The sequence below is a fragment of the Pseudonaja textilis genome, chromosome 2 (genome assembly GCF_049901715.1).
Source record: "Pseudonaja textilis isolate UNSWEBS1 chromosome 2, rPseTex1.2, whole genome shotgun sequence".
Lineage (NCBI taxonomy): Eukaryota > Metazoa > Chordata > Lepidosauria > Squamata > Elapidae > Pseudonaja > Pseudonaja textilis.
Window position 1 is genome coordinate 245,758,347 of NC_141991.1, and position 23,358 is coordinate 245,781,704.

General features: G+C 41.1%; 2 protein-coding genes across 10 annotated transcripts in view; both read right to left on the minus strand.

Moving 5' to 3' along the window:
* Positions 1-8,711, minus strand: part of SMAD4 (SMAD family member 4) — a 30,224-nt gene extending 21,513 nt beyond the window's left edge. The window contains exons 1-2 of one of the 4 annotated variants that reach the window (XM_026715012.2): positions 8,371-8,669; positions 6,390-6,465 (exon numbers count right to left, since the gene is read on the minus strand). The gene's annotated coding sequence lies outside the window, so the exon portion shown is untranslated. Of the gene's footprint in view, positions 1-6,389; positions 6,466-8,075; positions 8,343-8,370 lie in introns of those variants that run through there. The other 3 variants (XM_087927494.1, XM_026715006.2, XM_026715019.2) reach the window with 3 other exon arrangements.
* Positions 8,712-13,231: 4,520 nt separating this feature from the next.
* On the minus strand, positions 13,232-23,246 carry ELAC1 (elaC ribonuclease Z 1). Of its 6 annotated transcripts, none has more exons than XM_087927499.1 (4): positions 22,956-23,246; positions 21,059-21,238; positions 18,647-19,144; positions 13,232-15,350 (listed from the first exon to the last, which is right to left on the minus strand). In XM_087927499.1, exons 2-4 carry the CDS (start codon positions 21,213-21,215, stop codon positions 14,881-14,883), a joined length of 1,125 nt encoding a protein of 374 aa, XP_087783625.1. In that variant the 5' UTR covers positions 21,216-21,238; positions 22,956-23,246; the 3' UTR covers positions 13,232-14,880. The 6 variants fall into 6 exon arrangements, with proteins under 6 accessions (XP_087783625.1, XP_087783624.1, XP_087783623.1 ...); XM_087927498.1 differs by having other exon boundaries at positions 22,922-23,246; XM_087927497.1 differs by having other exon boundaries at positions 21,059-21,565; positions 22,956-23,245.
* Positions 23,247-23,358: the final 112 nt, after the last annotated feature.

Consider the following 23,358-nt stretch of genomic DNA (forward strand, 5'->3'; position numbering starts at 1 on the left):
CAGCTGTTGTGCAATCATAAAAAGGGAGTTATAGATAGGCACTATAGTTGCAATCCCATGTACTCTAAAACACACTTCTGTCCTTCAGTTTAAAGCACTGCATAATTTTATTTTATTTTTCAAAACTTATACATAAAACATGCTTATATAAAACTATGTAGCAGTAATTAAAAGGGCACAAGAGAGGTAAACCAACCTCCAGCACACTGAACCTATTTTTTAAAACCTGTTTCAGAGCTGTTGTTGCTTTTAGGCCAGGCAGGCTCTAATCTAGGTGATAAGGGATGAAAGAGGCAGCTACCCATTTCACTCAAGGCAAATTTGTACCATGAGTTGCTTAATGTTCTTTCATCTCAAAAGCATAAAAAAGGAAAGACTTATCTTGTCTAGAATCCCAATTTTCCCAGCATTGTAAAGACAGCCAGCAAGCTTCCAAGAACCAAGACAGTTAAGCTCTTTGAGCTTAAATGCTTACATTTACTGACTTAGAAGAAGCCAGCAAGCCTTTTTCCATAGTCTAACTATCCATGGCTCTGTCTCACCTTCCTTTAGCAGCCTCAAAGCTACCTTGTGATAGCAAATGTTATATTAATTCTTTCTTTTCATGTAACTTGAATCTGCTTTGTTCAATTTTCTTGGATATCCTAGATCCAAGTATTACAAAAGGGAAGCAAGTTGTTGCCATTGCTTTTCTTCACACCACACTCATGTATTTCCTTCATTATTTCCATTTTCCTTCTTTGCAATTTTAAACCGCTAATATGCGCTTCGGATCTTTCCACAGCTCCAGGTGACAGTCACAAATTGAACAATGGCACCTGCTGAGAGAAAATCTGCACATGTCTAACACTCTAGGAGAGGAAGCTTAAAAGACGGCATTTCAGTCAAGTGCTATTAAGCACAACAGACTTTCTTCCAGAAAAAGTCTATGCTCAATGGAAACATAATGTGGAAATGGCTGGAAGAAGTCACACAACCTCCAAAGAATCTAAAGACTGTAATGAATTCAGTCTTAGTGCTTAACCTTCACTAGGCCCAAAATAATCTCATGTAGTTATCTTCTCAAAAAAACCTTTCAATAGCATTTCATGTTTAATAAATCCTTTGCTTTCAATTTCTGAAGCTGACATATTCTGCAAAAGATACTGATGGGAAAAGATACTCGGCACTCCTTCTAGGTAAGAGTTAAATTAATGTTTAACTTTCAAGATAACTGGTAAGCTCCAAAATCATTTCTGAGAAAGCATTTAATACACTTGGTCAAATCAGAGCCACAATTAAAATCCCAATCTATGCTATCAACTCAGCCATCTTTTTAACAGAAGCAACAGAATTCAAGGAATGACAGCTTTTCCAATTAAGAATGCTATGCTGATGTATATTTCATTCCTCAGAATATTTCAGTCCCAAAGGGATACTTGAACAATTAAGAGACAGCATTGGGAAGCATACTCTACATGCTTTAAATATCATTACAGCCTTTGCATAGCTTGCCTAATGTCTCAGTAACACTCATTTGCCAATCTTTGTCTCCATAAAAAGCAATACAGAGAGGGGCATGTTAAAGAGTCATAGGGAATTGTTAATGTGTGAATTAAAAACTCCCTCTTTCCTTAGGTTCTTCCATTTCTACTTTCTTGCCAGAGGAACTTCTAAAGAGGGAAGGACTCAACTGCAAAGCTATATCCTTCTTTAATATTCTAGCTCATTCTTTTCTTTAGACACTGGACAATCCGTTAAATTGTGGAGAAGAGAATCCAATACCTAGCACTTTTTCTTCACAGAGAAGAATCTTTGCCAGTTACCATGATCAGGTCAGGGCAAAAAAAGAATGCTGTTTTTTTTTTGTCTAGAAGCATGTTTTTATACTTCTTTAAGTGTTCATGTATCAGGGAAGACAGTTGCATGATTGCTTCAGTTTCCCATCATTAATCAGCATGTCTGGAGAAGATCTACATTCATTACTGCTACCCAACCCCAGGTCATCAGGATTAGAGCAGCATATAAATTCTGAAAAATAAGTAAATAACTGTACATGACTGTACCTGAAGAAAAAATTTAATATAGGAAAATGATGTATTTGATATGAGGAAACACAAACAAAAGCTAAAAACACTTCTTAATACAGACAGCACCTGATTCATGAGCCTTGCATCTCACAGTAATATTCTACTAATAAAGAATAACTGGATGTTGCAAACGGCCCTTTTACACCAATCTAAATTGCCAGATGCAATCCAGAGTGCCAGTTGTTGCCTTTAAGGCTTATATGATCTAGATCAGAGCAGGCTCAGCATTTAAAATGTTGAGGTCACCAGCTGGAAAGCCAACAGCCCAAGTTCAAAACCCAAGCACGAGGGAGTGAGTTCTCATTACTTGCCCAGCTCCTGCCAACCTAGCAATTCAAAAGCATGCAAATGCAAGTAGATAAATAGGTACCACTTCGGTGGGGACCATATTTTCACGCTTGGCATATGACACAGAAGCATCTAGATAACACATTCCTTCAGCTAAGAATCAAAGATGAGCACCCCCCCTCCAGTCAGTCATGACTGGACAGGCAAAACCTTTAATTTTTTTTTCAGATTCTAGACCAGCTATCTGAAGGCCACCATCTTCTGTATTCCTCCAGATTCTGTTTCTAGGAGAATGCCATTTCTTGGCCCTTCAAAGCAGCTATTTTCAAATACCACTCCCACATTTTGGAATTCCCTCCCCACCAAAATCTCATATTTACACACACACCCTTCTAGGTTTCAGTACAGCAGTTAAGATCTGATTATTCCAACAAGGAAAGCCAAACCCGAGATTTTCAACTCTGTAAAAATTAACAACATATGCTAAAAAATTAGACTGAAGATTAAATAAATATTAAATGACAAAACAGAACCTTTAAAAATGATTTAATGGAACCAAGTGCTAACATCAATGCATTTTTCTTGCCAATAGCACTATACCATAGCTACTAAGAACATATGGCATGTATTCAGTAATCACCATCATTGACATTTGAAATCTGATGGAGAATCAATATGGAAGTATGCAGGGTGATAATATGCTTAGGAAAACTGTACCACTGGACAAAGGGAAGCTATCCAAATATTTCTCAGTTAGAGGCTTTGAAAATAATACCCTAGCCTTTGATAACAACATTAGCAACTTCTGTTGGCTATCCTAGAAATAGAAGAAAGGGTTTTAGTTCAAATTAATTCATTAATTCAAAAAAAAAAAAAAGAACCCCTTGGGAGTTAGAAAAACATGTATTTATTATGCTTAGTTAAGGATCATCCTAATAAATGGATCCGTAAAGTAACTAGACAGAACTAATATTATCTCATCACTGAAAATGATTTTCATTACATTACAAACATTCCTTTTGAATTAGTCTATCAATACCTGTATTTATTAAAATTTCATAACAAATTAGGATTTATACGCTCCTTTCTTATAAATGTCCTGAGGTAATGAACAGTAGAATAAAAGCAGTTATGAATCACCATTCAAAAATAGTAGCAAGCAAAAGAAAGCAAACATAAAATATTTCTCAAAGGAAAAATCATTAGAAATGCAAATAAAATAGAAATGCATTTAAATAATGCATTAGTGTATTGTCATCAGTGTGTCATATATATTAAAATAATAAATCAAAGTCAAATCAACCTAGGTTTGAACATAGCTACTTGTCAGGTTGTCTAAGAATTGTCTCTAAATATCACAAGACAACACTTTATAAAACCAAAATCATGTGTGTCAATCAGAAGTAGTATTCAGTAGGTTCTGACCAGTTCTGGAGAACTGGTAGCAGAAATTCTGAGTAGTTCGGAGAACCGGAAAATACCACCTCTGACTTGCCCCGCCCCCATCTATTCTCTGCCTCCCGAGTTCCAGCTGATTGGCTGGATCTCCTTTCGTTGCCTTGCACAGGAGAACAGAGCTGGAAAGCAGGTTAGTAAAGTGGAAAGAGAATGGGATTTTGCAGTAACCTTCCCCCCAGAGTGGGGTGGGAATGGAGATTTTACAGTATTCTTCCCCTGCCACCCCCACCAAGCCACGCCCACAGAACCACCAGTAGTTAAAAAATTGAATCCGACCACTGGTGTCTATGTATCATTTAGTATGTTGACAAAAGAGCAATGGATCAATTCATTCAATTTTAAGTGTGCAGATTTTCAAGCAGATACTACTGAATTTAAGTTTATTACCCAAGAGAATCATGTAAGATTATAATCATATGCATACTAGCAAAAAAAGTCAGAGAAAAGCACTTTTGCGCAGAGAAGGTGAACATTTCTCTAAAGGCAACATTTCTTAGGTAACGGTTGCTCATACCAATTTGTTAGATCCTATCCTTCTTAAAAAATCTGTACAAAAACCCATTTAACATCTTTTCACAAATCCATTTTCGTCTTGTAGAGTTCTTTTTTTCATTGGAAATAATAGAAAATTAACTCCTGCAGACTTCAGAAAATAGAGTTCGTACTAGTCATTTCAAGAAACGTATCTTTTTTTTTCCTTTGTAGAACCATAAAGCCTTTGCATGCCATTAGTCCTACATGCTAGTAAAATTACTCTTCAAAACTTCCATACAACAGCAGGAAATGCTCAGTGGCTCAGCATCTCAATCTGTCTGATTATGTCCTTTCTCTTTATTACAGTATAAATATGTTCTTCTTTACCAGACATGGGCATTTTACAGCCCCCCAGGCCAGATCCAGCTCTTTGGCTGTCACTGTCCAGCCATGAGGTAAATTGGAAATTAGATATCAAATGTAATTAACAGTACACCATGCACACAATAAAACTTCATTGCTTTTGTTTTGAGGGTGGCTACTATTTTTTTCAATTTATGCATGTGAGTGTCCCTATTCTACTTTCACAATCTTATTGCTTAACCCTTCAAAAAGTTCCAGTTTTTCATGTAGCCCCTTGAGAAAATTAATTGCCTACCCCTGCTCTACAGTTTAAAAAAAAAAGAACTTTAATTAGTATAGAAATGCTATCCTATTTTACATTTCGTAAAACACCAATTTACAAGAACTGTAATAAGAACATCATTACAATAAGGAAAAGCCTAGTTAACAAGCCAAAGGCCTGAAAAACATGTGCCACAACAAGGAAGAAACTAATTAAAAGTTACTATATCAAAAGTCTTTATCTCTGTAGGCAGTAAAATAGTGTAAAGAGGGAATAGTTAAAAGAGGGACTAAGGAATCTATGGCCTATCAAGTATTCCACAATAACAATTCCAACCTTGACTCCTGGCCATGTTGCTGGGGCCTCACAGGAATTGGGAGTCCATTAACATCCAAAGGGGACACGTGTTCTCACTAAATCATCTTAGATGTATTATTATATATTGTTATTTCCAATGGCAACTTCCTCTCTATCAAGGAGCAAGACTCTCATAAAGAGAATGCAGATATAGACATGAATTAAGGGATTAAAAAGTAACATTTCAGACTACAAAACTGATCATTAGATGGAAGCCAAATCCAGCTGCAAGAAAATAACAAACCTAAGTGATGCATTTCTCTTTGCCCATTATTTGGATTTTTAATCAAATCTTTAATCAAAATATTGTCAAAGAAATTCAAGTAAGACAGTCAAAAGGAAAAACAAAACAAATAATCATTTATAATTATCTTTGTGTGAAAATGCAAGGTGTTAGCATTAAAAGGGATAAAAACACTGCATGTAAACAGAAAGACTAATGTTTAAAAATGGTTTCAGAAGAATACAAGTATTTCAATTATTACAGAACAAAGCATAAACTAGGACCTGAGGATCAGCCCCATTAAATTCAATGGGACTTGCTTCTGAGTAAGGCTATTCACAAGATACATCAACCATAAAGCAGCACAGGTTAACTAAATTTATTGTGCAATCTCAGCCAGTTAAGTATGTTGTGCAAACTCAGAAAACTGGGCTAAGTTTACCATAACCACGTACATCCTTATATGCTGACTAATCATAATGCTACAGAATTATAATATATAACATATACCTTAATGTGATAAGCAAATGACAAATTATAAATGTTGTCAGGAAATAACTCTTGCAATGAGATCTCATTATTCTTGTCTTGTGGGAAAAGTTATTTTAAATAGAATGGAAACTGGATGGCTAATCTGAAGAACAGTAGGAATGTATTTATAACGCACAACTGTTTACAAAAGAAACTGAGTCTCACAGATGTCGCTCAACTGAAGACATGTGACATTAAAAGAATCACATCTAAATATGACGCAGTTATCAGAGTTTAACAGTACTGAAATAACATGGGTGAAGGATTGATTGCAAGAGGTTTAAACAGGTTTTTTCTGGGGGGGGAGGGTTATTAACAGGCAGAATATTATTGTAAATCCTTACTAAATTAATTGAGAACTTACCTAAATTTGCCCATGTAGATTGTTGGAAATTCTCATCAAGCTCTACCACTCAGAAACAAATTTTGCCACTGCTCTTCTGAAACAGAGAGGAATCTAAACTTTTCTAATTGTTGTTGAGCTTCATCTAGAAAAGCAATGTCCTCTAATAACAATGGATATTTCCCTTTTGTTTTCCCACCTTTCCAGCACTGCAGTGTTCTCTAACCTTCTAGACTAGAGCAATACAGGAAGGGGGGAGCCACATATATTCTATCATCAGCAGGCCAGCATTAGACAGAATGAGGGTGTGCAAAAAATTAAAATGATTTTAGGTCAAAGAACTGATTTCAAGATTGATTCTTTTCCCTTAGGTCCAGATTAGGTTTTTCTTGCCATAGGCACAAGGAAGTTTTATGCTTGAGACATCTTCTGGAGAGTCAGAATCATCTATTTCAGTTTCTAATCTGCTATTTTAAAGTTTCAAGAATTTTAATGTCAAGGGGATCATTTACGTATTTACCCTCAAGGAAGACCAGACATCCCCAAATACTGGGAAGATTTCTGAACTGGCTAACAGCTAATATTTATCTGCTAATTTGGTATTCATATCCAATATCAGTTTTCATTTCAATATTTTTCAACAGTGGTTATATTGAAAACAAGTGGTATAGAAAGAACCGAGCCACAGAAACAAATCTACTACGATCAAATTCCTTACTCTGTAACAACGCCAACAAAGTAATCGATTCTAGTAACAAAGATAAAAATCTTACATTTTCACAGAATATATATATATATATATTCAGGAAATACTATCCTCCAAAGCAGGGGTTTTTTTCCCCCCTCCCAGGGGTACATGAAAACAGATACTTTTTACCCCTTCTGTATTGGAAATATTACGCAACTATTCACCACTATCATATATTAGCATATATTTACCACTAGCATATATTTAGCGACAACTTTCAATCCAGCACCTATTATAAAGCCTAGCCGCCTCCGAATTACTGTATTCTGATATTTTCCTTCTTCTTGGAAAAACAGACACGAAGTTTGCACTCGATTCCGTATGACTTTTGCTGAGACAGATCTCACTCACGCGAATTTCCCCTTCCACCTCCCCCAAAAAGTCCTGCGAGGAATAATTAAAAAAAAAAAAAACCCAAAAGGCAGAAGGAGGTTGGGAACCGACTCGGCCGGAGGGACCAATTCACTCACCAGGGGATTCATCCCCCGCCCACCCAAAAAAAGAGCCTTTTTCTGAGTCGATCAGGAAAAGTGTCGTTGACAGAAACAAAGTAAACAGTAGAAAAAAAATCTACCACCACGAACAGGAGTAACGACACCCCCCACCCAAAAAACTTCTCCGGATTTGACAAAAGCCGTCCCGGCTCCATCAATAGTTCCCTTGGTGGCAATACGTTTATTTTTATTTTGTTTTTTTATTTATTTTCCTTTTTTCCCTGGTGATACACCCCCCCCCCCCGCCCACGACTTTTGCTGCAAGCAGCAAACGAAGCGCAGCTGCAGCCCCGAAAAAAAAAAAGGGCTACAGCTCCATTTTAGAAGCGGGATCCAGGCCGGCAGGCCGTAAATGCGAGACACCCTGGTCTTCTCGCACTTGTGGGACAGGCGAAGAAGGCGCTTCCCAGGCCGAGGGAGGGAAGAAGGGCTGCGGGGGCTTGGCCTGCGCTCCGGGCAACTTACTTCCCAGCAAACATGCCCCCGTTGGAGTCTCCCCCGGAGGAGGAGGAGGAGGCGAGCCAGGCTCTTTGTTCTTCACGCTTCCCACAGACCCAACGCGGCTGCCGCAGCCTCCCCACAGCTTATGCGCCGTTCCTCTCAGCAGGCTGGGAATGATGGGCGTTGCAGTCCCCGCCGCCCTGTGAGGAGGAGGCTGGGCTACACCGCCCGGAGAAGGAGAGAGAGGGACCCAAAGGGAAGGGGGAGGGGGGGGGAAAGGCAGCCCTCCGGAAAGAAAGAGAGGCGGAAGGGGCGTTACCTGGGCCTCAGTCGGGACCCCGCCGGGGGGGTTGCGCCGTCGCCGCGGCCGGCCTGCGAGGGGGCCTCACCGCCCCCCCTCCCCCTCTTCTTCCGCCTCCGTTGCCGCCGCTCTTCTCCTCGCTCCGCCTTCTCCAGAGAGAGAGGGAGAGGGGAGGGGAGGGCGGCGCGGCGCCTCCCTCACGGCGCGCGCGCGCAAACGGCCTCCAGGTGCGAGGGACGTTCCGAGCGACGACGACGGCAACCGCCGCCTGCGTCGTTTGTCGTCGTGTTGTTGTTGCTGCTGCCGCAGACGCGTCCAGTCAAGCCCCACCGCGCATGCGCCACATCCGGGTTTTTTTTTTTTTTCCCCTCCCCTTCTTTCCTCCCCCGCCTTCTCTCTCTCTCTCTCTCTCTCTCTCTGGCTCCCGTGTTCGTTCTCTGTTCCCCAATGGGCTCCGCAACCCTATCTCCCCAGTCGAGGTGCGCATGATCACACTCGTCCCATGACCCGCTGGAAGATTTCCCTGGAGAACGACGCGGGCGGGCGCGGCTGTGAACTTTGGGAAAAGCTTTCTTAGGGAGGGCGGCGGGCGGGAGAGAGATGGGACGAGTGTGTTTTCTTAGGTTCGTAGTTGCCGACCGCCCTCAAAGAGAACGGGAAGGGCAAACTTGGCTTGCTTTCTTGCGGTGCTGTATAACAGCTTAACAGAGTTGGAAGGGACCTTGTTAGGTCATCTAGTCCAACCTTTCTCCCAAACAGGAGGCCCTACACCATTTCTGACAGATGGCAGTCCAGTCTCTTCTTAAAAGGCTCCAGTGATGAAGCTCCCGCAACTTCTGAAGGCAACTTCTGTTCCATGGGTTGATTGTTCTGTCAGAAAATTTATCCTATCCCTAAGCACAAATTGAGTTTGGGGGGATTCTGGGAGTTGAAGTCCAGATATTTTTAAAATGTTAAAGATTAAAAAAAAACCACAGCTCTGTTCAAAAACCTTTGGGGACTTAAAGCAAAAAGCATCTTCCCGTCTTTCAAGCTTTTTGAAACTGTAAGATAGCCAGGAATAAGCAAACATTACCTGCTCACTTACAGTGCCAAGTAGTCCTCAACTTACAAGCACAACTGAGCCCAAAATTTATGTTACTAGGTGAGAAATTCGTTAAGTGAATTTTGCCCCATGACTTTTCCTGCCATATTTGTTAAGTGAATCACTGCAGTGGTTCAATTAGTAAAACAGTTGTTAAGTGAAACTGGCTTCCCCATTGAATTTGCTTGTCAGAAGGTTGCAAAAGAAGGTCACATGACCCTAGGACACTGCAACCGTCATAAATGTGAATCAGTTGCCAAGCATCTGAATGTAAATCACGTGACCATGGGGATGCTGCAATGGTCATAAGTGTGAAAAATGGTCATAAGTCCATTGTAACTTTGAATGGTCACTAAGTGCACTCGGATTTCTCACCTTCTGCATTGTAGCTTTGCTGTTTGTTTTTGTTTGCTCTCACGTAAGAATAAGAAAATTAAAAGCAAACCATGAAAAGGACAAAAGCAATTTAATATGCATTTATTATTTATTAAATGCATGTGGCGCTTTTTTTTCTTATTTTTCTCAATTTTTTCCTCATCCTTGCCTGGATGCCTCCTGTAAAAAGACTAAAAATTCAAGGGAGGCAAAATCCCTCTGGCTTTTTCTCCTGCCCCGTTTCAACGGATTTCCAGACCAATTAAAAGGCAGATGAAAAATGCCTGTGACAATTTTTTGGATTTCAGAGTTCAGAATGCTCAGAGGAAAATCCAAAAACTGGTCCTCCAACATCTGTATCAAAATGGATGAGTGTTTAGCTCATATTGTTAAGGAGAAAAGACAGAGCTCCCATGATTATTACAATAAATTTTATTTGGCTCCCAGCATGGAACAAGAGGAAAACTTTGATAAACTCAGTTTGTTCTACTTAAAAAGGCGAGATGGGACATACAGGTAGCCATGACAATTGAATGCAAAATTTCCATCACTAAGCAAAACAGTTGCTAAGTGAGTTTTGCTCCATTTTATGCCCTTATTAAATGAATCACTGTAGTTGTTTAGTAAATAACACAGTTGTTAAGTGGCTTCCCCATTGATTTTGTCTGTCAGGTCACAAAAGATCATTTCATGACTCCCAAGATATGCAACCATCATAAATGAGCCAGTTGCCAAGACTCTGAATTTTGATCATGCAACTGTGGGGATGCCGAAATGGTTTATAAGTATGAAAAATGGTCATGCCACTTGTCACAGTGCCATTGTTAACTTTGAATGGTCACTAAATGAGTGGTTTTAAGTCCAGGAATACCTGGGCTTAGAATCCATCCAAATCGTGCTCTATTTATATGGGAAAGACTCAACCTTTGTACCTTTCGTGTCTGCAGAGTATAAAACCAGATCAAGGGTATTTGAGTGAAGGTGGGACCACAACAGTGTAGAGGCGGTTTTAACTCCTGGATGCCCTTGGATGGAAAAATAAAAAAGGCAAGAACAGGTTTTTCTAAAAGAGGATAAACCACGTCACAATGTGTCTCGATTCCTCAAAGTTCTTTTGCTGTGCCAGTAAATGAACTGCAATGCCCCAGGGAGTGAAAACATCTACCCTTAATGACTAATACTACTCTTCTTACCACACACACACACACACACACACACATAAAAAGCACACCAAAACTGCTTACCAAAGCGTTTCAAAACCACAATTGGTTCTCGGTAGCGTTTATTTCTGAAATTAGTTAAGTTGCCACATCTGAATTGCATCAACTAACCCAAGTTATGTAATCTCCAAGCAAATCCAGACTCCTTGGAGTTGGCCCCATCTGTATTCTATGTCTGGAGTCTAGAGCTTTTTTTTGTGATTTAAGAAGTTTGTCATCTATTTTATTTATTTTCTTGTGTGTATTTTGTATTTTCAGCAAAAATGTTCTGCATATATCACACTTCCAGAAAATGCTGATTGTTCAAATTTAGTCACAGAGATTATTATTATTATTTTTTGAAAAATCAAAGGGACTCCAAATTTGGCCACTTTAAGACTTGTGGGCTCCAACTCCTACCCTGCTTCCCAAAAAATACAACCTACCCTGAAAGTAAGTCCTAGCTTGATTTTTATACGTGTGCCCAATATAAGCCCTACCCCCCTCCCAAATAAGCCCTAATTAAGATCCAGCCTACTCCAGAGTGGACAGGTAAAAATTAAGCTAGGATGGGGATGAGGGTAGAAGCTGCCCTACTACTTACCTTTGGACAGTTGTCGCCAGGCCTCACACACCCCAACACCTGCCTTGCCGGCCCATTTCTTCTGCAGTCCACAAGTTTTACCATTGCCAAGTTTAGCACACTCTTATATGCTCTCTGCGTTAAGATGACAAACTCTCCCAACCAAATAACTGTATGTTTCCTCAAAGCATGTTCTCTACCCCAACTTCAATTATTCCCATGTATAGGCAATCCTCGACTTACAACAGTTCATTTAATGACCGTTCGAAATTATGACAGCACTGAAAAATGAGAATTATGACCATTTTTCAGAGTTATGACCTCTGCAGCATTCCCATAATCATGTGATTAAAATTCAGATGGTTGCTTGTAACTCAATAAAAATGTTAAACCAGAAAAAAAAAATCCTTCCTCATTTCTCTTGCCCCTCTTCCTCCCCAGTTTCCCTATTTACTTTTATATTTTGAACCTTACAGTATTTTATAACTCAATAAAATTGTTAAACCCGAACGTTCCGATGGTTGGCTGTTAATTCTTATTTACGACCGCCGCTGTGTCCCGAGGGTCATATGATCCCCTTTTGTGACCTACTGACAAGCAAAAGTCAATGGGGAAGCCACATTCGCTTAACAACCAGGTTACTCACTTATCAACCGCAGTGCTTGGCTTAACAACGGTGGGAGAAAAGATTGTAAAGTGGGGCAAAACTCACTTAACTAATATTTCACTTAGCAACAGAAATGTTGGGCTCAATTGCGGTCGTAAGGCGAGGACTACCTGTATTCCTAAACGTTTAAAAAAACTGCAGCTTTCATTCACGAAGGCCCTCAACTCCAAAGAGCTAAAACCCTTAGCTTGCCTTACAAGGGAGGCATCCCTCTTGCAGAGAGACGCCTAGCGCACAAAGCCATGGTGCTATTCTACTGGTTCGGCCTGGTTTTGGTGTACCGGTAGCGTCAAAGATCAGCCGAGACCAAATCGGTTCTCTCTGAGGAGCTGCTGTTGGGCCCCCTGCCCCGCATCCTCCCATCCTGACCTTCATTCCCTGCTTTTGAAGCACAGCTGCTTTCCGCGGCACAGCCAATTGCTGCGCGTCAGCTGTTGAAGCGGCAGGGAGAGTGCCGGATTGCAGGTGGTGAGTAGGAAAGCCTCTGTGCCAGTGGTGGGATTCAAATATGGTTGCCACCGGTTTGGTGGGTGGGGCTTGGTGGGCGTGCTTTGCCCGCGTGCACAAACTTTGCGTGCATGTGTGCGCCAAACGCGCAGTTTGCGCAGGCGCTGAGGCGTTTGCACAGGCACAAAGGCATTCTAACTGGCCTCCTGCAAGCCTGCACGATCCCAGTTGCTTCAGCAGCTGCCGTGGGGCACTCTTCTGTGCCGCGCAAAGCAGCTGTGCTTCAAATTCAGCGGATAAAGTTGAGTATGGAAGCCGGGTGGGTGGATAGGCCCAATAGCAGAGTGGTGGATAGAACCGGTTTGGTCTCTGCTGCTCATCACTCCTACCAGCTCGTCAGAACCAGGTCAAACCAGTCGAATACTCCTACTGCTCTGCGCATGCGCTAAATGTGCTTTTGATGCATGCCCGCCCACCAAGTCACACCCACAGGACCGGTGGTAAACCACTTTCAAACCCACCACTGAAGCAAATCCCATTTAATCTGTGTCAACATTACAAATGCTTGCAAAATGGGTCTTGTGAAAGAATAAAGTGGAGCAACGGATGATGACCTCCTTTTACCGGTCCACAATAGAAAGCGTCCTCACACATTGCATGACGGTGCGGTATGCTGGCTTGACAACCGCGGATAGAAAGACATTACAGAGGGTGGTGAGCACAGCACAAAACATCGTGGGCTGTTCCCTGATACCACTAGATCAGTGGTCGCCAACCGGTGGGTCGCAGCCCAATGGTGGGCCGTGAGAAAATTTTGGTGGGCCGCAGAGAAATCTCACCCCAAGCACCCCCACAAAGCAATTCATCCAGGCTGTGCTGCCCGCATGTCCCGTGAGAACCCCCCCCCCGCCCAGTCACTCCTTACCCGTCAAACTTGCCTGCTAAATTGCTATTTTTCCTTTTTCTGACCATCATCTGTTCTGCTGTGCTGGGAGATTTAGATTAGCTAGGAAGCCGGAAATGGTTGGATTTCTTGCTTTCTAGCTAGTCTTTAGATCTTCGGCTCTGCTTTTAAACATAGCCGAAACTTCCTTAGGACTGAAGGTTCTATTATTCAGTGCAGACTCCCAGCAAGCAAATTTGAGAGACTGAGCTCAATGGCAGATAGATAGATCTCTGAATGATTCTGTGAGCAACTCAATCTGCCTGCCTGCTTTGCCTGATTTTGGGTAAAAGTTGCTCTTTTTTAAAAAATAAAAAATTCAATATTTACATACATGGTGTGTTGTGAGTTAATTTTGTGAGTTTGCTTGCAAACAAATTTTGTGACAGACTGAGCTAGCCAATGGCAGATAGGTAGATTTCTGAATGAATCTGATTCTGTGAGCAACTCAATCTGCCTGCCTGCTTTGCCTGATTTTGGGTAAAAGTTGCTTTTTTAAAAATAAAAAATTCAATATTTATATATTTATAATATTTACACACAAGCCATGCCCAGCCAGTCACATGATCACCAAGCCACACCCACAAATTAGGCCATGCCCACAGAACCAGTTAGTGGTCCCTGGGATTTAAAATTAAGAGTTTGGTGGTCCCTGAAGTCGAAAAGGTTGGCGACCTCTGACCTAGATGACCTCGCTGGGGCTCGCTGCCTTAGAAGAGTGAGGAAAATCCTCAGGGACGAATCACATCCCGTCAACACTTCTTCACTCTCCTACCATCGGGTAGGAGATAGAGAAGCGTAGCCAGACCCACCAACAGGCTGAAGAACAGTTTCTATCGGTGGGCTGTCAGACGCCTGAATGGAAAATAACTTCATGTCAACATAGAACGATAGACTTGCGGGGCCAGTGTGTTGTGCAACAGGGTCACATAGTGTAATAAGGTTGAGCCTGGGTTAGGGACTTCTGTCCTCATTGTGAGTTGTGTTTTGGGGCACGAAGGGAGGCTCAGCCAATCTCATTGTGCACATGTTGTACTCTGACAATAAAGGTAACAATAATCAGAAATATTGGGTGCAATAAAGAACAGAGGTTCATACAAAGAGGCCCATCTTAATTCAAACCCAAATTCCTTCAGTCCTTTCCAAGATGATCCCCTGAAAGACAGTGTCAGAGCTGGAAAGATTTTGCACGCCCACCAAATTAACTTTCATTTTGTAGTCCGGCAAGCCCTATTTTGGTTTTTTAACAGGGATAGTAATGGTCATAAAATCCTCAGCCAGCACCACTTCTTGTCCGTTCAAAACCATCTCGGCTTGCTTCTTCAGCTCTGTGATGTCTGCGTCTCCTTCTCCTACCTGATTCGCGGGCTTATACCTTTGACTAAAATGAGAGAGGACCAATTTCCTTGCTTTGCACAGCTTAGCAAACTCGGCGGCCATTTTCGGCGTGCTGTGCCCACGTTCTTTGGCTTTGTCCATCTGGCTGTCATCCAGGGTAGCTTCATGAATCAAGATATCGGCTTCAGAGCAAAGTGACATCACCCCATCCCCAACCACACCAGAGCAATCTCCTAAAACACAAATTCTTCTTCCAGGAAAAGGACTCGCTAAGACATCTGTAGGAGAAATAGTTCTCCCATTTTCCAGAGTAATCGGAACACCTTCTTTCAATTTCCCATATAAAGGGCCAGGCGGAATTCCTAGAAATTCAAGAACAGGAATGAAATTAACTTTTGTGCAATATATTTTTTCATTTTAAAAGAAAGACAGGCCTCTGGCACAATAATTCTATACCCCTAAATTGCACCAACCACCCCCTTTTGAAACAATCAAGTTTCTAGACCTTATAAATGCTTGTGTTTGAAATGGTCCACACAAAATCTAAATCATTTTTTTCCTCTCATTTTTATTCTATTTATTATTACACTAGCTCGATACCTGTGCTTTACTATGAAACTGTGTGGTCAGCTTTGTTTTGGGGGAGGAAAATGGGGGGGGGGGCGGAATTCTGCCTCTGCTTACCAGCATTCATCAGTATTCATCTGGCTAGTGTCCTGTCAGTGTGAGAGAGTTGAGGGCTGTTTGAAAACAGAAACAGTATTTGCTGTGTGAGCAAGGAGACAGCAAGGAGCCTGGGCGTGGCTTAGCTCAACTGTCCTGTACTAAACCTGGTTGCTGCTGTGAAACTAAAACGAAAACTCCTTTCTGCTCTTGTGTTTTGCATTTGGAACAGATTTCTTTTCAGGTGGGGAGGTGGAGTAGAACTCCTTAGCATCATAGCATGTTAATAATAATATATGTACAAAATACTAATGCTCTGATGGGCATTTCGAAAAATCCTTTCTTAGTGAGCACCTAGAAGCCAAGAGGAACTATACATGCTAAATTTCAAGTTTGTAGACTTTAACAGTTCTGGAGATTTTGTGATGATGGTATTTCGCTTTTATAATAAAGAGATTTATTTATATGCCGCCTGTCTCAGTTTTGCACCAACGTTCCTGCTTCCACTTGCTACCTCACCCACCATCTTTTTCTCTTCCTTCTTTTTGGACATTGTAGTATTTTTTTGCGGGGGGTGGGGGGGAGGAGAAAATAACAAGTTCAAGTACAAATTGTACATTTCATCTGCTCGGAAAGCTATTAGTCACCAAGTTATGTGTCATAGTCACACATGTGATGATATCAACAGAAATGCTGCAGAAGTTCAGTCTAGTTCAGCTGGTGATATAGACGCAACTGAATAGTTCTCCCTTCACTTTTCCCAGAATAGAATAATACGGGTAGTCCCCATTTAGTGACTGCCTCACTTAGCAGCTATTTGCAGTCGCAACAGTGATGAAAAAGTAACCGTGACCAATTCTCACATTTACAACTTTTGCAGGTCTGGAAAGCAAAGGAAAACTGAAATCAGACTAAAAGCACTGTCATGGTTTCACTTAGCAACTGTTTCACTTAACAACCAAGCTGCCATCCCCAATTGTGGTCACTAAACGAGGACTCCCTGTAGTGACCCATTATGTGGGATGGTTTTAATTACAGGTATGTGTAGTACTGATAATATACTACATGCATATCCATTGGTTAGTTTTTATTGTCAGCACGTAAAATCTTTTGTTGTCCGTGCTGCAAATAACTTACATAGTAATTTTTCTGGGCATAGTTATAAGAAGGTAAGAGATGTAACCACAAGAAATTGAAGGTGTCTGTATCACACCGAATACGTGCTTTGCCTGATCACAAATATAGACTTTTTTTCTCCCTTTCCCTTCCATTATTCCAGAGCTGAATTCTAATCCATGCAACCAGACTCCAGTCTGGCGGAAAATAACCTAAAAGCCAGTTGCTGTTACAAAATACCGACAACATTACTTTTTGGGAAATATCAGTTTTTACAGGTAATCCTTAATGTATGACCACAATTGAACCCAAACTTCCTGTTGCTAAGCGAGACAGTTGTTAAGTGAGTTTTATCTCCTTTTACAACCTTTCTTGCCACAGTTGCTAAGTGAATCAATACTGTTGTTAAGCTAGTAACCCAGTTGTAAAGCGAATCTGTCTTCCCCTCCGACTTTGCTTGTCAGAAGGGATCACATGGAGCTGGTACACTGCCACTATATTCATAACTATGAACCAGTTGCCAAGGGACTGTGGGATGCTCCAATGGTCATAAGTGTGAAAAACGGTCATACGTTAAGTGTGTTTCTGGAGAGACTGGTCTAGCAGGGCAACCTGGTCTACCCAATTATGGGATGGCACATACTGCTTCCGCTTTTGCCTTCCAGACCAATCCAGGACTGTTTGCAGGCAGTCACTTTTGCGACAAACTCTTTTTGTGTTGAATTTATATTCAGCTATACTATGTATGTGTGTGTGTGCGTGTATGTGTGTGTGTATATAACTAGTATAGCAATTTGATATATATACAGTATAGAAAGATTAGATAAGATAAATAGATAAAATAGATTAGATATGATAAAATAGATTAGATTAGATAGATATGATAGATTAGATAAGATAGATTGATAGATGTTTATAGATATATATAGACATATATAGATACTAGCTTGTTACCCGTGCTTCACTGTTAAACTATGTGGTTGGGCTTAGTTTTTGGGGAGGAAAATAAGTGGGGGGGTGCAATTTCTGCCTACCAGCATCCATCGGTATTCATCTGGCTAGCATCCCGTCAGCATGTGAAAGTTGAGGACTGTTTGGAAACTGAAACAGTATTTGCTGTGTGAGCAAGGAGACAGCAAGGAGCCTGGGTGTGGCTTAGCTCAACTGTTCTGTACTAAAGCTGCTTGGTGCTGTGAAACTAAAAATGAAACTGAAACTCCTCTCCTCTGATTGTGTTTTGCATTTGGAACAGATTTCTTTTCAGGTGGAGAGGAGTAAAACTCCTTAGCATCAGAGTGTGTTAATAATAATAATATAGGAAATACTTAATGTTCTGATGGTCATTTTGAAAAATCCTTTCTTAGTGAGCACCTAAAAGCCAAGAGGAACATACGTGCCGAAATTCAAGTTTGTAGGATTTACAATTATGGAGATTTTGTGATGATGCGTGAGTGATATTTCGCTTTTATATGTACATACACACATATATATATATATAATTGCACTGGCACGAAGCCAAAAGCACCAGCCTGAGGATGGCGAATGGGACCTCGCCGAAACGTCGCCAAGATAATCTCAATCTTACATGGGAAAAGACCCGAACATACCTAGACCTACACACACACACACACACACACACACACACACATATATATATATATATACACATACATACATACATATACATACACACACACAAACACACAAAATAGCTATACTAGTCTCCCTTTATTTCTTCGTCAGTAAATTCAAATTTAATATGGTCATACGTTACTTTTGTCAGTGCCTCTGTAACTCTGAACGGTCACTAAACGAATGGTTGTAAGTTAAGGACTGCTTGTATAGTACTAGTAATCAGCAGAGCTGGATGTACTCCTACCTAATTCCTTCAATTTCTGAGTGTTGAGTTTGCCAGTCCGTGGCTTCTCTTCCACCAGAAACCCAAAGGAAGGTATGCGATGAAATAATCTGAAAGCCTTCATCATGACCGGCCCACCATCCACCAAGAAGTATGAGTCGTCTGCAGGATTCAGATAGATCATGTCTCCTTGTGGTTCTGGACAGGCGACCTCATCTCGCTTCCCGGAAAACATATCATTCCATTCTTCTTCAGGGCACTGGTTGGGTGTGGGAACCAGTTCGTGGACCACATAAGGGAAAACCAGCTGGGAACGGGAAAGCGCCATGGTTCTCTGGAGAAAATCCTTGAGCCCAAGGGGGCCATAAATATCCACCGGCAGCTTGTTGGTGTCAGGACTACACTGCAGGCTGATTGTACATAACAGTCCAGGAAGGCCAAAGAAGTGGTCCCCGTGCAGATGAGTTATAAAAATCTTGGTAATCTTTCCTGACAACAGAAGATTGATAGCATCAAGGGCTACACAGGGTGAAAATTAAAAACAAATGGAAGATAAAAGCAACAGAATAAGGACTGAGAAGGAAGTTCTAAAGCCCGTGATGGCAAACCTATGGCACGTGTGTCACAGGTGGCACTCAAGAGCCATTTGTGCAGGCACGCAAGCCCCAGCCAAACTTACCTGCACTGCGCATGTGCACGCCTCCCAAACGGGCCTTCTGGAAATAACGGAAGTGCCGAAACAGGCTGTTTTTTGGCCTCCAAAGGCTGCAGAGGCTTCCCTTGAGCCTCCAGGGGGGCGAAAACGGCCTCAAATGGGCCAAAAATCATCTGGGAGGGGTGCGCATGCGCAGTGCAGGTAAGGCGGCGGGGCAGGGTGTTGCGTGCATATGTGCAGTGGGGGCAGGGCCCGTTGCATTGTGGGTGCCAGCACGCACGCGCTTTCGGCACATCACAACAAAAAGTTTCACCATTACTGTTCTAAAGCTGATCTGAGCTCATGTTCACTCTGTTGTCCGCTTTATTTTTTAGCATCGTACCTTAGCATAGGGGTCCCCAACCCCTGGTCTGTGGTTCGGTACCGGGCTGCGGCCCATTGGAAGTCAGGCCATGCAAGTGGCAAGGAAGCACGCACGCAAAACTGCATTTGTGCAAGTGGCACACACACTTATAGAACTATCCCCTCTCCCCACATGGCATCGCCCTGGGTAGGTTACCTTGTGAGATTATGCCTAAGCTGCTGTGGGAAGCCCGCCCTTCCTCCCCCAGAGGAATGAAATATTTTGGGAAATATTTAAAAGGCAGAATATTATATTTTGGTAAAGGAGAAATGGAGGAACATGTTTTTAGAGGCAGAAAGCAGCCCCCACCTTTCTTAATAGCCCACAGCAGATGCCAGCACTTAAGGAGCTAAAGAGCTTATTGAAAGAGGAAGCCAACTATCTAGATGGCTCCATTCATAAACAAAGCAAATACTGCCAGCAGAAGCCCATTCAAGACAGGATATTTTGAAACTCTTTGCTGCAAAGTTTGACAGCTAACAAAAGCAGAATGATAGGATTAGAACAAGCACCTCCTCATCCAAGATCCAATACAGGACAAAAGCCACTAGCCACTATAGGATTAACCCACCACCATTTAGCAAAAGACGCAAAAGCCCCTTCATTGCACAACCCCCAGAACAATTAAAATTTCAAAGTCACAGAAACCTATGAAGATCCATCCACTCATTCAACCATTCGGTCAGCTGCTCCAGTATCACAAAACCTGGTGGTTCTGCTTCATCAATAAATTGACTTTCTTTCCAGCTTCCATCCTCCATTTTATTTCCAGTGTCTTTCTCCCGCTTGAAACTGAACCAGAAAGATTTTTCTTCCTACACTGCCATATGTAAAGATGGCACAGTCACATAAACAGGATGCAACTTGTCTAAAAGATCCCTTCAGGATATAGAGATAGATAAGGATAGATAAAGGAAAAGTGTCACCTAAACCAGACAAAAAGGCCTGAGCACATGGGAAACCCTTCCCCAAATCCTGAGGTGTAAATCAACAGGGAAAATGTAGCTGTCAGTCTTATGCAGGGATCTTCAAACTCAACAGCTTTGAGACTTGTGGACTTCAACTCCCAGAATTCCTCCTCTGGTCATGTTAACTCAGGAATTCTGGGAGCTGAAGTCCACAAGTCTTAAACTTGCCAAGTTTGAAGACCCATGGTCTTATGAATCAACAAAGCAAGGACTTCAGGGGACAAAAGGAATCCTGAAGCCCTGATTATAAGTCAAGGACTACCTTTCCATCATAGTGTTTCCCAGAATTTACCTACACCCCTGCCCTCAAAAAAAAAACCCCACCAATCAGTATCTAATTCTACAAATGATCAGAATTGCAACTTCTCCTAGGCTCTGGAAAGTTATTTACAACCTCTACAACTCACCTGCTTTCAGATTACTTTTCATAAACTGTGTTTGGGTTCCCTCACCACAATCAAACAGCCAGCATTCTCCTTCAAAACGGATTACTGTAGCTGAGGCCCCTCTGGTTGGAGATGGATACGCAGCCCCTGTCCCCAGAAATGTTATATCCAGGGACATTTTTCTCAAAGGCACAAGGACAACTAAAAGAAAAGAAAGATACCTGGACAATCAGATCTGGATGGGGTCTCTGGCTTGATTTTTTTTAAAATAACACTACTAGATGTCAAAAGGATAGAAAATGGGACTTATTTCCAAATGGCAATATCCCAGGCCGAAAGTTTAATTTTATATATGAATTTAAGAATTGATGGTTTTCCACTTTATTCTTCTATCCTCTTCATCACTTTAAAAACAAAATCCTGTGTTTTCTCTCTGCAGCCTCCACCAGATTCCTGGAGGCCCATCTCCTTTAATATTCAACCACGGTGGCTGATGGTTGTGAATTATGAAAATTAAATCCAGAACAACTGAAAAACACAAGATTGGGAAAACCAGTCATTTAGAGAAATAGAAATATTCTTTATTGGCCAAGTATGATTGGACATACAAGGAATTTGTCTCTGATGCATACAAGCAACAAGTGATTTTTTTTTTACTTGATCTCATGTAAGTCATTCCAATAATATTTTCAGCTAAGAATAAAATGCATATACCCAATCACCCACACATTACATTCAGCAAAATGGTACTCTTAAAAAAAAAGTACTTTGCCATTTCAGTTGTAAGCCATCCCTTAATAAACATTCCACATCAACCATGATACAAATATTCCTCACCTTATAACTATGTTTAGTGACCGTTCAAAGTTATATCAATACTGGAAAAAAAATGATTTATGACCATTTTTCACCCTTATGACCATTGCAGCATCCCCATTTCCGCACGATCAACATTCAGAGGATTGGCAACTGACCCAATTGTGGTCAGAAGTAAAAGACTACCTGTATTCCAGCTTTTATGCCTATTTTCTTTTTTCTCCTAAAGCAAAAATACTGTCCCCATTTATCCGTATTTATTTCCTTTGTTCCTGTTTATGTTCATTCTTATACTTGTTATCTTGTACATGTTTGACAAGCAAACAAACAAATGAATAAATATAAATAAAAGAGACTTAAATGCTAACCATTATAACTCATTGCAACCTAACTCCACTCTCTATGCAAGCCCAGCTTTGCTTCCTATCAAAGAAGCGTAGGTTTTCATGGTTTGTTAGTATTATTTTTCCTGTTCTCACACTCTTCTTCTAGTGAATTAAAACATACATACATACATTTATTATGTATATACTGATACCTGTTTATACTTATATGCTTATACTGTATGTTATTTATACTTATACTTTTCTCATACATGCTTGACAAATAAAATAAATGAAACAATACATACATACATACATTTATTATGTATATGCTTATACCTGTTTATACTTGTTTATATGTTATCCTCATATTTACACTTGTTTTCTCATACATGCTTGACAAATAAAATACATACATTTGTTATGTATATACTTATACCTGTTTGCACTTATACGTTTATGTTATGTTCACACACTTGTTTTCTCATACATGCTTGACAAATAAAATACATACATTTGTTATGTATATACTTATACCTGTTTGCACTTGTACGTTTATGTTATGTTCACACTTACACTTGTTTTGTCATACATGCTTGAAAAATAAAATACATGCATTTATTATGTATATACTTATACCTGTTTACACTTATACGTTTATATGTTATGTTCATACTTATACTTGTTTTCTCGTAATGCTTGACAAACAAAATAAATTAAATAAATACATAAAACACATACATACATAATCCCCTCGCTTCGGCCTCTTTTCTACCCACCCGGCGCTCCCCACACGCGGACGAGGTCTCCGTGGCTCGATCGCCCCGCCGCCCGTGAGACTCCAAGTCTAAACCGTATGGAGAAACGCAGCAAGAGGGGAAAAAATAATCCGCCGGACAGGAAACTCGGGACAGGTCGGGAAAACCGGCTCCATCGATCAAGCCCGGCGCTTTATAAAACAAAACCAAAAGTGGGTGGAGGGCAGCAAGTCAGGTTCCGGGGTTGAAGCGTGTGCGAGATGGGAGGAAGGAAGGAAGGAAGGAAGGCTGCGTTTAGTTGCATGTTGTGCACGGTCTCCAACCGTGGAAACTTTAAGAGTCGTGGACTTCAACTCCCAGAATTCCTCCTCCTGTCATGTTAGCTCAGGAATTCTGGGAGTTGAAGTCCACAAGTCTTAACCTT

What these genes read in the sequence shown, in the direction of transcription:
- ELAC1 (XM_087927499.1), bottom strand. Translation starts at nt 21,215, where the DNA reads ATGTCCCTGGATATAACATTTCTGGGGACAGGGGCTGCGTATCCATCT. An exon ending in GAAAAGTAATCTGAAAGCAG is followed by an intron (nt 19,145 to 21,058) that starts GTGAGTTGTAGA and finishes CACCCTGTGTAG; the next exon opens with CCCTTGATGCTATCAATCTT. An exon ending in TCAGAAATTGAAGGAATTAG is followed by an intron (nt 15,351 to 18,646) that starts GTAGGAGTACAT and finishes TTGAATTTCTAG; the next exon opens with GAATTCCGCCTGGCCCTTTA.